General features: G+C 45.1%; 2 protein-coding genes across 2 annotated transcripts in view; one reads left to right on the top strand and one right to left on the bottom strand.

Annotated features, from left to right (window-relative positions):
- SFXN1 (sideroflexin 1) overlaps positions 1 to 6,459 on the top strand; it is a 22,379-nt gene extending 15,920 nt beyond the window's left edge. Inside the window, exons 10-12 of the mRNA XM_058815624.1 lie at positions 3,746 to 3,795; positions 4,438 to 4,485; positions 5,737 to 6,459. Coding sequence (XP_058671607.1) covers positions 3,746 to 3,795; positions 4,438 to 4,485; positions 5,737 to 5,833 — 195 coding nt within the window. The 3' untranslated portion in view covers positions 5,834 to 6,459. The remainder of the gene's footprint in view (positions 1 to 3,745; positions 3,796 to 4,437; positions 4,486 to 5,736) is intronic.
- On the bottom strand, positions 4,583 to 14,652 carry KIF20A (kinesin family member 20A). Its single transcript, XM_058815623.1, has 18 exons — positions 14,497 to 14,652; positions 13,948 to 14,037; positions 13,716 to 13,835; positions 13,138 to 13,276; positions 12,855 to 13,042; positions 12,622 to 12,766; positions 11,702 to 11,902; positions 11,359 to 11,470; positions 11,183 to 11,254; positions 10,501 to 10,644; positions 10,258 to 10,423; positions 9,863 to 10,027; positions 9,176 to 9,315; positions 8,977 to 9,079; positions 8,110 to 8,317; positions 7,631 to 7,722; positions 7,249 to 7,386; positions 4,583 to 6,454 (listed from the first exon to the last, which is right to left on the bottom strand). The coding sequence occupies exons 1-18, from the start codon at positions 14,650 to 14,652 to the stop codon at positions 6,182 to 6,184; spliced, it is 2,652 nt and encodes an 883-aa protein (XP_058671606.1). The 3' UTR covers positions 4,583 to 6,181.

Genomic DNA, 14,652 nt, shown 5'->3' with positions numbered 1-14,652 from the left:
TTTTAACAGAAAACATTTTTGCTCACAGTGTAAAAACAGGAAACGTGGCATTTGAGTTTCAGGGTAAGAATCAGTGTGTGCTGCTTTTATCTCCTGGAAGAAGTGAGCCTGCAGGGCATCCAAACACATCACAACTTGTGATACTGTGATGTTCCTGAGAATGTATTGCCTGGAAAATTAACCCTTGTTTAAAAAAATTTAGGGAAAAATTATTTGGTATGTATTTGACATGTGAGAAATGTCACAAAGCTGTTGCCTCAGCTGGCAAATACATGACATTTGTGAAGAAGTTGCAGCAATCCTCAGAGTCTGGAGACAAATACCTGTTGGTTTTGTGTGGTGTAATCAACATAAGGGTGTTGTGAATTTTTCAGATCAGCCAAAATGAGCGATTTCTGCAGTGACTACTCAGTGGTCTCTGGTACCATCCTGTCCTGTCCCTCAGCCTCAGAGACTGAATCCAGGTGAAACACTGCTCTGCAGGTAGCCAGTGGTAACACCTGGTAGAGGTTAGCATTAAACCCATTAAGGAATGAGCTGCATTTTTAACAAGCAGCTTCTGCATGTCCTCATGGAGTTTGAGAAGCACCATCCCATGCCAGCACTCCACCACCATCCCCACACTGCTTTATTAACTCACTACCCTCGGCCTCTGCTTCTCCACCACTCTTGGAAATAATTCCTGACCGCTTGCCAAAGCCTCTTAAGCAACACACAAGGCCAAAAAATAGGCAAATGGTTGTGAAATGATAAAAGAAATTAGAAAGCTGGTCTGCAGTAAGACAGAGAGAAGGAAATGCTGCTGGGATGTTGGTGTCAGAGCAGCCTGTCATGCTCTGATATTTGGGATAAGATGTAGGTCATGCAGCCCAGCTCATCCCCCACGTTCCCACAGGGTTTTGCACCAAGGCATTGGTGTGAATTAACAACATTCCCAGAAGTTACTGCTAGAAGATGCCTCAAGAATGTTCTTGGAACACAAGCATATATTTACTGCTTCAAAAAGAAGTTGCCTTGAAGAAGTATTTTTATCTGTAGAAGGTTTTTTTTTGCCATTGGTTTCAGCAGCAGCTTTGGGGCCTGTTTATGTAATTATGCAGCATAGCAGTAATTGATTGGGCTGCAGAATGTTTATTTTCATTATCCCTGTGGCCATACTCCTGACCAGCTCTGTGCAGAACCAGGTTATTTTACCTGCTGCACAGGAGGATCCATAAAGAGCATCCTCTTTATAAAACCTTGCACAGGTTTTATAGATTTTATTTACAGGTAACTTTTCTCCTAAAGAAATTGATTGGTTTTTTTCATATAAACGTATGAAAATTCCAATCAACACTAAAGTTTTAGTTTCTATTACTACTCTTACACACCTTTAGCTACAGTTTCTCTTCTATTCTGTAAATTGTATTAACATCCACGTTGATTCTAGAAGTTTCCTCATGCATCCTTGAAACAAGCTCCTTGGGATCTTTCAATCTGCAGCTAAAATCTGTATTCAAAGCTGTTACAAAACCAGAACAGAGAGCCTTTTCCTTCAAGCATTGTTCTTGAATGTCTTATGCCCTGAAGTCCTCCACACATTCCTAATTTCACTGTCATTTCATTTATTTATTTTTTTGAAAACGGACATAGGAAAGCTGACAGATTTCTATATCCAACAAAGAAAGGAGGCAGTTAGAGAAAAGCTGATTCTCCTTATGGCTTTTGTTTGCTTAATTATCATTTCTCCGTTTTCTCTGCTTGCACTAACCACTAAAATGTCATAAAGACATCTGGAAATGAAATCCTAATTCATTGGGAACTGCCTTCTTCCTGAGTTAAATGATAGTTCTCTAACACACTGAATTCTTCTGCTCTTTCTCTTGTAGTTTCTCCATTTTCTCTCTTTGTGGGGGTGTGCAGCCTGCATTTGAATTTTATTGTTTTATGTTGTTCCCTGGGCAACTCCAGTTCTTAATTCTGACCTCCCAGTGTTACTTTTTCCTCCCCATCTTTCTGTATTAGTGCAGCCTGCTAACATTCTTGAAAAATAAAGGCTGGAATTCAGATCAAATTGGCAAAAAATGTTCCAGCACACAAACTCCATGTTCTTTATGGAGTCTGTATTAGACACTTCTCTCAGATCAGTGACTAACTCTGACAAAGGCATAAAACCATTTATTCCTCTCAGGGCACCTTCCAACAGCCTTTTCAGTTATAAAATTGTATTTGGGGCTTTTCTGTTAAATCCCTTGGGTGCCACACTCCCCTGCAATGCACAGCATCCCCCTCCCTCCCTTCTCAGAGACACTGCAGGGTTTGGCTCGTGTTCACCTCCTCTTGTCATGGACTCTCCCAGGGCATAAAATGAAAATTTGGGGTGAGTTTATCTCAGCTGAGGGTCAGATGGAGGTGTTTAGGGAATGCCAGAACAGCAAAGCTCTGCTGCCTTCACTCTTCACTCTTGCTGTTGTTTTCTGTCTCCACTTGTTATCTCTTGTTGCAGGTTATTGCTGAATTGCCCAGTTCTTCCTGCACTCATTTCTGCATTACAGATTGACTCCAGACTCCAGGAAAAAAAATTAAAGAAAAGAGAAGCAGTCTTCTACATTGTTTCTTCTCCCTCAGGCTCTGGAGAAGTTTTGCTCCACACAGGCTCATTTTCCCTGCCTCAGACACTGCTGTGACCTCCCTCAGCCCTGAGCTTTGTCCTCCTGAGCTTTCTACATTTCCTTTGCCCATTTCTACTCTCAAACAGTGCCCAGCTTTTGTTCACCATTTTTTCCCTCTAACTTCTATATCTTGAGAAATTCCTCTTGCAGAAACACCATCTTCACTGAAAATATCATCAACTGTCTCAAGTGATTTTTACATCATGAGCTATTTTGTTTTAAAATTCCCTTTGTGTCTTTATGGCAGCAGCTGAGTCTGTTCTGCTCTTAATGGAGCAAGAGGCAGCAGTGGCCACTGAACTGTTCTGGGTTTACTTCATTGGTAATGAATTTTAACTAAAATTCTACCAATGAGAGTGGATTCCTAAATAATTTTAAAAGCCTGCAAAAAAAAATTCTTGGCATATATTCAAGTTCTGCAAAAGTTACAGAATTAATGAGGCATGTGGGTTATGTGTTGCTTTTTCAGCTTGGTTTTCCCAGTCCTCAAACCCTTCTTTTCTTCAATAAAAAGTGAACTCTTGCAGAACTGGAGTGTTGCTACAGGGACGAGTTCCTGCACATCAGAGGAAATGCTATGACAGGAGAAAGGGCTAAGAGAGGCAGGTTTACATCTCCTTTATTTATGGCTGGTGGCTCCAGTTGCAGGTTAAAACCATTTGATGCCACCAAAGGGAAGGAGCTGTAACCAGACTGAGCTCTTCCTTGGAATGCCTGGGCAGAATTCCCTGTGCCCTGCAGAGGTGGGGCAGCACCACCTGGAAACTTCCAAATTTCAGCTCTGCTACTGTGGGCTTGTGAGACCCAAAGCAAAGGCCCAGGAGCAGGTCCTGAGTCAAACAAGCTTACTCACTGGAGTTTCTGACACTTCCTCGGGATCACTGTGTACATGGATCCCCCTGGGAATTTCCTTGCTGCTCTCCAAAGGGATTTGGCTCCCAAAGTGGAGCTCAGCATGAAGCCACACTGGTCAGGGCTTTGCCTTCACATCTCAGAGTCTTTTAGGTGCAATCTGTCTCTTAAAAGAATTCCAGGAAGGTGGGAAGCTGGAAGAAAAGAGTCCATACTCACTGTGTGTGGTTTTATTTCAACAGAAATTTCCTTGGATGAACGCTCCCGTTCAGGTTGGAATAGTTGGATTCTGGTAAGTGGTTTCCTTGGGTTGGGTGTGCTATCTTAAGAGATACTTGTAGGGGTTTTAAGAATGCAGCAATATTTGCCTTTTTTTTTTTTAAGGAAAAAAGGTTGAGAGTTACTGAGGGCACAGCATTTATTTCCATCTCTGTAACTGATAAAATATCATGTTAAAAACTAAAAAGCCGTTAGCAGGGAAGGAGCTGCCAAGAAAAGCAGAGGGAGGGGAGAAAGGGAGTGGCAAAAAAAGGAATGTGGCAGCTTGATTAGAAAAGATGCTTTGGCTGCTACCTCTAACAAGTCAGTGGAATCTCATCCTGGAGGGTGATAACTCTGGAAACATTTGGTTAATGGGGTTTAATTTGCTGTGTTCTGGCATTTTCTGTTGTCATGCACACAAAGGTAAAGCACTGTAAGGACATCAAATGGTAAATTTAGACAAATTTGGGAACATTATATTGAAACATTTAGTGCTGTTTGTAGGTAATGATTTCATAAGGTACAATGCAGTGAGAAATAAAAGTTACAAAGCACTTTGTGGAACTTTACCTCACTGTGTACAGAAAACAAGCTTTTTACTTAAGTCATGTATAAGATTTTTGAATTCTGTTTTAGCACCTAAATATTGTAAACCTGGTTTTGTCTCCTCTAGTCTCGTGTTTGCAACTCCCCTGTGTTGTGCATTGTTTCCTCAGAAGAGGTGGGTACTGCTGTGAATTATTACCTCAGTGTTATTCCAGATCTGGTCGTGGCTGCACACAGACACAAACACAAGGTCATTGCCTGCTCAAGCAGTTTTAATTCCCATATAACAAAGGTGATAAACAAGAGAATATACAGAAAAGTAATAACTATGTTATTCATCAGTAATACATAATAGTTGTTTACAAACCCCAGCAGCTCAAGATGAGTTCTGTACAATATATTCATGTCCAGTAAGGTTATGGATGCACTAAATACAGTCAGAGCCCATTTTATTTTCAGCTGAAAAATCTTCTATTTATAAAGAACAGCACTGGAATATCTGTGCTCATTTGTTATTTGGTTAATATTTTTCCAGACTTTTTCATCAATACAGAAGTAGCTCAGTACTGAAAGCAGTCTTAGAAACAATATTCATTATAGCTGAAATCCTTATGAAATCTGAATGAGTTACTCAAAAAACTTTGCTCAATTTGGTACATAGTATGGCCAGGGCCTTAAATTCAGCTGTCCCTCTCATTTTAATAGTGGTTGTCTAAACTCAACAAGCTCCCAGCTGTACCTTAAACAGCCCAAGCTGGAGCTGAGTCCATTAAAATGCTGAACTAAGGCAGCTTTTGACTTCCAGAAAACAATAGCCAATTCTCAGTGGTGTTTGAGTACAACAGAGCTGACACCATCTGTCTCCCTGCTTGGCCTAGGACAGGGAACTCTGGTAAACAAGTGTCACTAGGCTACCTGGAGATGACTTGACAAACCAACCCAGCACACGTGCTACAGTTCTTGATTTCAGCCAGGGCTCTCCAGTTCAGAGGAAGATTAGACCTTGAACTGTGTTCAGGAAATTGCAGCTGTTCAAATGACCTGGCAGCTTACTTCACTTTACTGTGAACCAGCTCTCATAAAAACAAACCTTTTATTCAACTGAATAAAATGACATAGTAAGTTAAATAGGAAAATATATTCTATTCAATAAAAATAATTTTAGGAAGGTAAGTTTTAATTGCCAGCAACAACCTGAGCAAGGAAGTGGATCCTTACCCTCATGGTAATAGCAACAGCCATTTCCTCACTCCATGGACTGTCCCACTGCCCTTGGAGCAGGGATTCGTGTGCCCTGGTCTGTCAGCCTGTTTCCTGGATAAGATATTTTAAAAGATCTGAAAACTCTTTTGACAGATACATTGTCCATCTTGTTTTCCCTCTGGTGCTTGTTTGGTGTAACCCCTTGTCTGTTTATTTTGCTCAGTTCCATGTCGGTGTCACGCTTGGAGCCAGATTTGCAAGCCAAGATCCGAGCCAGCTACCCTGGCCTAGAACGTGTATACTTCAATAAAGGATTATAATTCAAGGAAGGCAAAGTATCTTTCAAGGAGGAACTTATGAACTTATTTTTTGAATTGTGTGCCAACATAGACAAGAACACCTTTATCTTGTTCTTTTGTTAAACAGGTTGATCATCTGCGTTATTTTACAGTTGAAGACTTTCCTCAGTATAGTGTTTAAATCACATAAGGTCACTTTGTCCACTTTGGTATTGTTTGAAAGTTTAAACATACATATCCAGAGATGTTTACATAAGTCTCAAGCAGCTACAATAACAATAAAGAAGCGCACAATGAAAACCAGATGCTATTATATTGGATTTGCCACCTGTTCCAGTAACAGCGGGGTAGGGACCTCCTTTTGAAAAGTCATAGAGCAACTGAACGAAGTTGCCAGCCTCTGGTAGCCGCGGGACGGGTGGCTGAACGTGTCAGGATGTTGTGCAGGAAGGGCTTTTTGCCAGGGGGCTGATTGGGCTGCAGGTTCTCCCTGTTGGCACAGAAGCGTTTCTTGAGGGCGGAGGTGGGCGGCGCCTGCAGCCTCTGCACCGTGTGGTACTGCTCAGCAATGCAGGCGGCCTTCTTGCGCAGGTCCAGCTTCACCAGCATCATGTTGTTCTGCAGCTCTGCCAGGGTCTGGTCCTGAAGACAAGATACAAATATATTTTTAAAATATAAAAATATCAAAATAAAAGCCCATAGAAATAAAAGCCCATTCCAAGTTGGAGCAGACCTTAAAGATCCTCGTGTTCTCTGTTGTGGACAGGGACAGCTTTTACTAGACCAGCTTGCTCCAAGCCCTGTCCATCCTGGCCTTAAAATACTTCTAGGGACGAAGCAGCCACAACTTCTCTAGGAAATGTATTTTCAGTGCTTCAGCACCCTTAACAGTATTTTTTCCTAATATCTAATCTAAACCTCAATATGAAGATATTCCCCCTGGTCTTGTACAAAAAGTCCCTCCAGCTTTCTTCTGTGCTCCCATCAGGTACAATGAGAAGTTGTCTTAACTCCCTGGTTACTGTGAACTGAGGAGGATAAACAGCCTTTTGCCAAAATTCACTGTTTGCTAAATAAGACCATGCATAAAAGCTTCTACTGTCAACAGTGTAGCAGTTCAGTAGCACATAGGAACAGTAAGGGTGGGACAAAGCTGACTCCATCCTGCTGCAAATATGCTGCCATAGCAACTGTGATGGAGTGGATAAGGAAATGAGAACTCTGAATTCTCCTACTGAACAGGAACAATTTGAGTCTCCTGTGGAGAGGTAAATACACAACCAACTCAGCCATTGAAAAAAAAATCAGTCATAGAGCTCCCTTCAAATAAATAATTTGATTTGCAGCAGCAAGAACTTTGGTTGCTGTGATTATGGCAAAGCACACAGACTGGACCCCTCTCTCCCCTGCAGCCCACACTAAAGCAGACACATCACCTGTCTTGCCAGGATGTCATCACACATGCCCAGGGCTTCTCGCAGCTTCCCTGCCTCTGTGCTGTGGCAGCACGCTCGCTCTGCAGACTGGAGAGACTCCCCAATTTTGTGTAACTCTGCACGCAGCAATCTGACGTTCTAGAAGAGAGAGGTTTAATGCAACAGCTGGTTTTGGCACTGCTCTGCAAACAAAGCCACCCCAAGGTAATTCAGACATGCAGCACTGAGGGAGGATCAGATACTACAATCTTCAACTCCTCTAAGTTCAACAAACCCATTTCATTTGTTTAAAAACCTGGAAACAGCAGCCCCAAACTCTCTTTAAGCTGGCAACCACTTGGCCCTGCAAATGTTATTTTCTGTAACACAGAACTGGAGTTACCTTCTGTCCATCCTCCAGCTTCCTATCCACATCCATAGTAATGGGTTTGGCAGAGGGAGGTGGTTCCACTAATTTCTGGTACTTGTGCAACTCTAGGAACAGACAAAAAGTAGTGAGAAACAGGACATTGATCAGCTTTCAGTATTCCTGAAATTCAGGACTTCCCTTGAGACAAGCTGCCACAGGCAAGCTGGAACAAGCTTTTGAGTTTGTGCAGAAAGGCACACACATTCCAGGCTTCTCCCATTCACTTAGAGAAAGGGGCTTAAGAATTTGAATGGAAGGATTATCCTGTGCTAAAGTCCATTTTCCTGTGAAAATGAAATGAAACTGCCCATCCAGCACATTATTCCTGTCACCTACAAGTCAAATCATGTTTTGAGGGTGCCTAAATCCAATGTACCCTGAAGGAAGTCTCTCTAACCCTGCACAGAGAGCTCTCAGCAGGGTTCAGAACCTGTGCAGCATTGCTGCTGTACCTGCACTTGTGGAATTCAACTCCTTCTGACACTGCTCCAGCCTGGCTTTGGTGTCTGCCAGCTCCTGCTGCAGAGCAGACGAGGCGCCCGCTCGCTTGGATCGACGTACACTCTGCTCTGACTCCTTTTGCTTGGCATCCAGGCTCTCCAGCTTTTGTTTGGTCTCCTTCAGAGCAGCTTTGAGCTCCGAAATCTCCTCGTCACGCTCCTGAGAAAGGAAGTTTGTTCAGAGAGTCAACAAGATTTTTGTAGCACAACTTGTGTGAAACGTTCTGTGTCTTTATTCCTGGAGAATTTCTCAATCCTACACTTCACACATTGAACCCAGCCTTTAAGGTTACTTTTAAGTGAGTACAGCAAACCCACTTCCTGGGAGCCTAAACCACCTTTTTACAGGCTCTAAAGAAGAGGGATTGTTTTGGGAGTTGGTATCTTCAGAGTAGTCTGCAAGAAGTCCCAGAGGTCACTCAAATGCTGTAGGCATAAAAATATGGACAGGTCCATACCCATCATCACAACTGAGAGCAAGAAGAGAAATTAACACATCTTGTGTGAATCTGAAGAGCCCAAATCCAGCCACTAGTGTAAGGAGTAAGGGGGGAAGAGAATCGTGTTGAACAAATGGAGAAATCAAGATGGTTGTACATTAGCTTCCAGATTGACTGTTCAAAATTAAGAAGCCTCGTGGGCTACATAAAGTAGGAGACAAGAAACAAAAATTCTGGACCAAGGGATGAAATAATATCACCAAAAATACCTCAGAAAGCAAAATCTTTCTTTTCACTTTGCATAAAGATCTTCCTTGCACTCAAGTACCCCGAGTCCCTTCCCAACCCACTGCTGCTTTCCTGATTGTCCTGAACAAACCTGCATTTCCTCCTGGTAGTGGTCAGTCAGTAACTCCTTCAGGATGTTCATTTTACCCTCGTACAGTTCCTCCAGCTGCTCTCTCTGAGCATCCACGTGCTGGCTACAAAGAGAACAACCAATCCCACATCAGGATCTGGCAGTCCTGGGTGCTGCAGCTCATCCTGAGCAGAGGGAGGGAGAGCAGCACAGGCTGTACCTCCACCACTGCTCCTTCTGTTGCATGTGCTCCAGCATCTCGTTGCAGATCTCCTCGCGCAGGCGCATCTCGAGCTGCAGCTTCTTCTGCCGCTCCTGCACCAGCAGCTCCCGCGCAGCCTCGACGGCACGCAGCAGGTCCTGCAAGAGACACAGCTCTGCTGCCCACGCTGCACTACAGAGCTCAGACCTGCAGTAAACTAAGTGATGCCATGTCTGCAGGATGCAGGGATCTAGATTTAAGGAAAGAAAAGTCGCCAGGGTTTGCTACCTCAGCACATGACAGTTTGAGTCTCTGTAGAGATGACTTCATCTTGAGCATTCAGCTATCCCCACTGCCTGCTTTATCTAGAAAGTCTGATTATTTTTCCCCCATTTAGATTCCTGTTCTGCATATTTTCTAGATTTCCCTTGCAGAAAAAGAATTACAGGTCTGCACCTGCACTGTTACTGCCACTTTTCCACAGATGACAAAGTGCTTTCAAATTCAGCACGTGTATCAGATTTAGACCAACTGCAGAATGTTTTTGTCAAGGATTCCCAATTTCCTGGGTCCTTTTTCCTTCTGAGGTTGTGTCATCTCTCTTGGCTCTCTCTGAGCTCCAATCCCAGCTCCCCAGGCCAAAGCTAACACTCATGTTCTTGACCTTGCATCCACATAAAGGCTGTAAAACAAATCACAACCCACCTTCTTCTCATACATAGAGACATCTGCCTCATCCTCTGTGTCTTCTTCTGATTCCACATCTTCCTCTGGCTCTGCCTCTGGACCCTGGCTGATTCGCCTGCTGTGTTCTTTGATGATGGACTTTAAGGATGGAAGTCCCAGCTTTGTGGGAGGTGCCTGAACAAGCTGAAAGAGAAAAGACCTCTATTTTCTATCTGCAAAGCCTGGAAGTTGTGTGGTCTTTAAACACAGCCAGCCCCTCTCTGCAACCTGTTAGCCATTTCAGTTTAGCAGAATCTGAAAGCAATAACCACTGGAGATGCATAGGGACAAGGTACAAGCATGCCCCTCTCCTTGTGGTGGGAAGGGACCCAAGCTACCCTGACCATGCCATGATCCTGGTGTGTGTTACTCACCTGGCTGGCAATGGCTGAGAACTTGGCTACGTGCAGAGTCTCATCATAGGTGGAAGCACACTGGTTGATGTTGACAATCATGCAGGAGCGCCCGCGCCCGGTGAAGAAGCCCTGGAACACGCGGGTCAGTTTGCTGTCCCGGAACGGGACCACTGCCTGCTTTGTCCTGGGGGAGAGACACCAGTGAGCTGGGAAAGCAAAAACAAACCCCCACACCCTCCCTCTGGAGGAGTGGCTGCTCACCTGGCCTGCTGGTTCTGGCGGAGGGCGGCGATGCAGCGGCCCAGGGTGTGCAGGGAGGTGTTGATGTTGTTGGCTTCCTTCATTCGCTCCCCGCTCCTCTGGTCCTTGCAGCGCTCGGAGCCCGCCAGGTCACACAGGGACAGCCTGAGGGAAACACAGTGATACTCACATCTCTTACAGCCTTTGTCCTGCCATAGCAGGCTTACCATTCAGACATCCTGCAGTCACCTTCCCAGCTTCCCCATAAGGGCACAGACCACTCTTTTGGGGTGCCTGGGCTGTTGATAGATAGAAGAGCCTGCCTTAAGTGTAGGGGTCACACAAAGTAACAGCAAAATGAGCTTTGAAGTGTCAACTTCTGAGATCCTTTGCCATTCCTCAGAACAGCCACTTTCCAGATAAATACATCCCAGGAACAGGCACCAGAGCAGCACTCCAATCGGCCTGCTGCAAAGGGTAAGGATGCTCACATTTACCTTCACTCAAAAAGCCTGAGAACTACCTCAAGTTGTACCTTGCAGTACTTCTCAAACTCCTGTCAATTCCAAGACTTAACATTCATTCCTTCCAAGTATACTTTCAACACCACCATCATCAAGATACTTCCCATACCCCAGGCCCTCAATCACAGAGACAAGAAAGTTGAGATTACACCCAAATCCTAAAAAACCATGAAACTTACTCGCTGATTTTTGGAACAACTTCTCTGGCACCTCTTTGCAAGTGCAGAATGCGAATAGAGAACACACTGTGACTGTAAAGAAACATGCAAATATTTACAAAAAAAAAAAACAAAAACAAACTTTAAAAGCCTCTCAGAATTGTATTTCTGCCTAAACAATCTCTCTCCCTTCAGACCTGCGACTGGAGTTCTGGTTCATGTGGGTGCTTGCAAAACTCTGGTTTTTCCGACCCAGTTTCAGGAGCTTCCAGGCCTCATCAGCATCCCGGACATTGATCCAGTTCAGATCTGGAAAGCAAGCATGCATTGGGCACAGCAGTTGGGAGACTGGCAGAAAACTTATCTCAGCCCCAACCTCACTATTGTATATCCTTGACATCAACCAATTTGACAATCCTGTAAATCCCAACATCAGAGCTCTCCGTGGGGCTCTCCAGCACATCACTGCCAAGCCACCCACCCACTCAGTCCTAAAACCTCCCTAGCAGGCCTCCACCCCTCTCCTGCAGGCAAACCCACCTTTCACATAGGGGTTGCCAGTCTGGTCCTCGCAGAGCCGCAGCGTTTGCCGCTTGCGGTTCTGCCCAGGCAGAGCTGGTTCTAACAGGTCATAGATTAACTCGTTGTAGATCTCAAAGAAAGAGACCCAGATGGAGAACTGCACATCTTCTGGGCTGGTGAGTGAAATGCGTTCCAGGTCAGCCCAGCAAGGGCCTAGTTCTGGGGAAAAAAGAAAAAAAAAGGAAGGAAAACAAATCATGATTGCAGCTTTTCATGGGTTCAACAGAATGGTTTAGGCCTACAGTAAGATACTTCCATCACCCAGCAAAACCACCCCAGCACAAATCCTTTCATTTCCTTCCTCTCATTTGCATCTATTCTAATGCCTGTCCCCAGTGAGACAGTCTAAAGTTTCCTTTATCAGTATCACCTTCTCTGTAAGGATTTTTACATACTCAATTTTGATTCCAGAATTACAAGATATTTCAAACATGAACTGTTTCCAGCATAACTGAAGTTTTAGTCCTTGTTATCTCCATCACTCCGTGCTTCTGGATACCTGAGTAGCTGGTAGTTCCTGGCTTTGACAGTCAGAGCACAAGTGCTCAGTGCAGCCTGCCACTCTGGCATCCTGCTTCCCAGTAACCCCCATCTCACAGCAATCAGCTGCTCAATAACCACATTCCTTGAATGAAGTGACAATGTCAAGCAGTATTTCATTTCATAAGGCTTGGTTATTATGGAGTGGTGAATTCCTCTGATATTGGCAAAATATATGCAGAGTTCTTCTGACATGGCATCTTTCAAAGGGAAAATCTGAGGCTACAGCACCTTTGCTCCCTTACCCAGAACACAGCATCCAAACAGCCATCACCCTTTTCTTCCCCCATCCTCCAGCAAAAAGCAGCAGGTAGCACCCAACAGGCTTCCAGAAATACCTTCTGTCTGGCTGAGGTCTGAACGGTTGGTGAGCTGGCTGGATGAAGACAGCCCAGCAACTCCACTGTCAAAGCTGCCACTGGTGGTGGCCTGGAGCTGAGATTCAGCACTGTGACTCCTCTTCATGGGCGTCAGCAGTTCCTCCTTGAAGGAAACAAGGAACAGGAGCATGCAGGTAGTGTGACACCACCCCTTTCCTCTTGCTGTTGAACGCCCAGAGGCCTGTGCTTACCTCCCAGAGTCCCCTCTGCAGCATCATCTGCTTCTTGGTCTCCTCCTGGCGCACCTGCCTGCTGTCCAGCCAGGTCACCTCGTTGGAGAGGGCAGGCTTCAGGTCCATGGCCTGGTACAGCCGGTCCCCCACACTGTGGAAGATGGTGGCCAAGGAGCGAGGCAGAATCCCCCCGTCCTGGGCAGTGCCTGCAGCAAGAGCAGCAGCAAAGCTGAGGATTCAGAGGCAGAAGACAGAAAATAATTCCTTCAACAGGCCCCACAACACTTGGTGCTGTCCTTACCCTGAATTGTGTGAGTCTTCCCTGAATTGGTGATGCCATAGGTGTAAACCAGACAGTTCTGCCCACTCAGCACATCCTTTACCACCTGCTTCATTGTCTCATCAAAGAACAGCTTCTGACCCACCTCTGGTCCAAAAATCTACAAGACACAGGAAAAATGGCTTCATGTAGATCTTGCCTATCCTTTGCTGGTGGTTGCTCAAGTGATATTACACGGTCCTTTGTTCCCTGCAGTAGCCATGAGCCACCTACCAGCAATTCCAGCTGAGCTCCCTAGAAAAACAAGCTGCTTCTTTATTTAATCCAATAACATCTCACATCACTGCAGCCCTCAGCCTGTTTAGAGCCTCATGAACAGGAGTTTGCCATTTGCTGCCAAAAATGAGTTATCAGAAACAGCTTAAAATTAAAAAACTAATAAAGTAGCAACTAAAACCTGAAGTAACCTGATTGCTTGAGACTGCAGAATTCAGGCAGTGGCCTGGGGTCAGTGGATGTGAATAAGGCTGCTTTTCAAGCTGCAGGGCTGGTTTAAGCTGAAATCACTTCCAGATGGGTTGTTTGTCCCAGCTACCTACCCTGGTGAAGGAGAATCTGTGCACTGCTTGTCCCACTCCTCGCTCTGTGCTCCGCATGGTGAAAGAATTCTTTGGAGCTTTCAGAATAAGGGATTCCAAGTTCTCAATACAGACACAGCCCTAAAGAACACATAAAATCCATCATTGCAGTGGCTTACAGGAGGATAGACAGCGAAGGACAACAGCATCTCCCAGCAGGCACACAGCCAGCTCAGACTCTTCAGTGTCTTACCTGGTCTTCTCCTTTGTCTACTTCTGTAGATTTCAGAGGTCGAACTCTGAGGTAAACCTTTAACTTTCCATTATTGTCTTCAGTTACAGCCTGTAAGAATCAGCACAAGTTAAACATGGCAGCCAGAAAGGCAGCACACACCCCCCATGGGAACACTTAACAGGAACAACAATATGGAGCACACATGTTGGCTATGCTGCTAGTGCTGAGGAATTTCCCTGGTCCCAAAATCACCAACAATGCCAGAAACGTTCTTAGGCATTTCCAAGCACACCAGCATTATTTTTTTTGTTTGTTTATCTAATGGATCAGACCAACAAGCCTAACACCAAGGGCCTAACACCAAGGGCCTAACACCAAAACCAAGCATCACCCCAAGAAGCACTCACTGCCCACTGCTCTCCCAGGAACTGCTCCCCCTAATTTCAGTATTTTGTTGCTGCCTCTTCTGAAGAGTCTCTGTTATTTTTGCATCACACCTCTTTTGTACAGAGAACAGCAGGCACGAGTGAAAACGCTGCCCTGTTTGTTACAGGGCTCCAAGCCGACCTGAGAGCCCTCGAGGTTCGGGGAGATGGCAGAGAACTCCGGCAGCAGGTCCTTGCGCAGGTCAGCCCCAAAGCCCGTAGCTGTGGACTCGAGCACAGGGGAGGCTGCAGCCTCATCGTCAGAAAACAGCCCTGGGGAGGCGAGTGCTTGTGCCAT

Source organism: Ammospiza caudacuta, chromosome 16, assembly GCF_027887145.1.
Source record: "Ammospiza caudacuta isolate bAmmCau1 chromosome 16, bAmmCau1.pri, whole genome shotgun sequence".
NCBI classification, from domain to species: Eukaryota; Metazoa; Chordata; class Aves; order Passeriformes; family Passerellidae; genus Ammospiza; species Ammospiza caudacuta.
The sequence above is the reverse complement of the archived record's forward strand: the minus strand, read 5'-3'. Positions and strand labels throughout refer to the sequence as shown.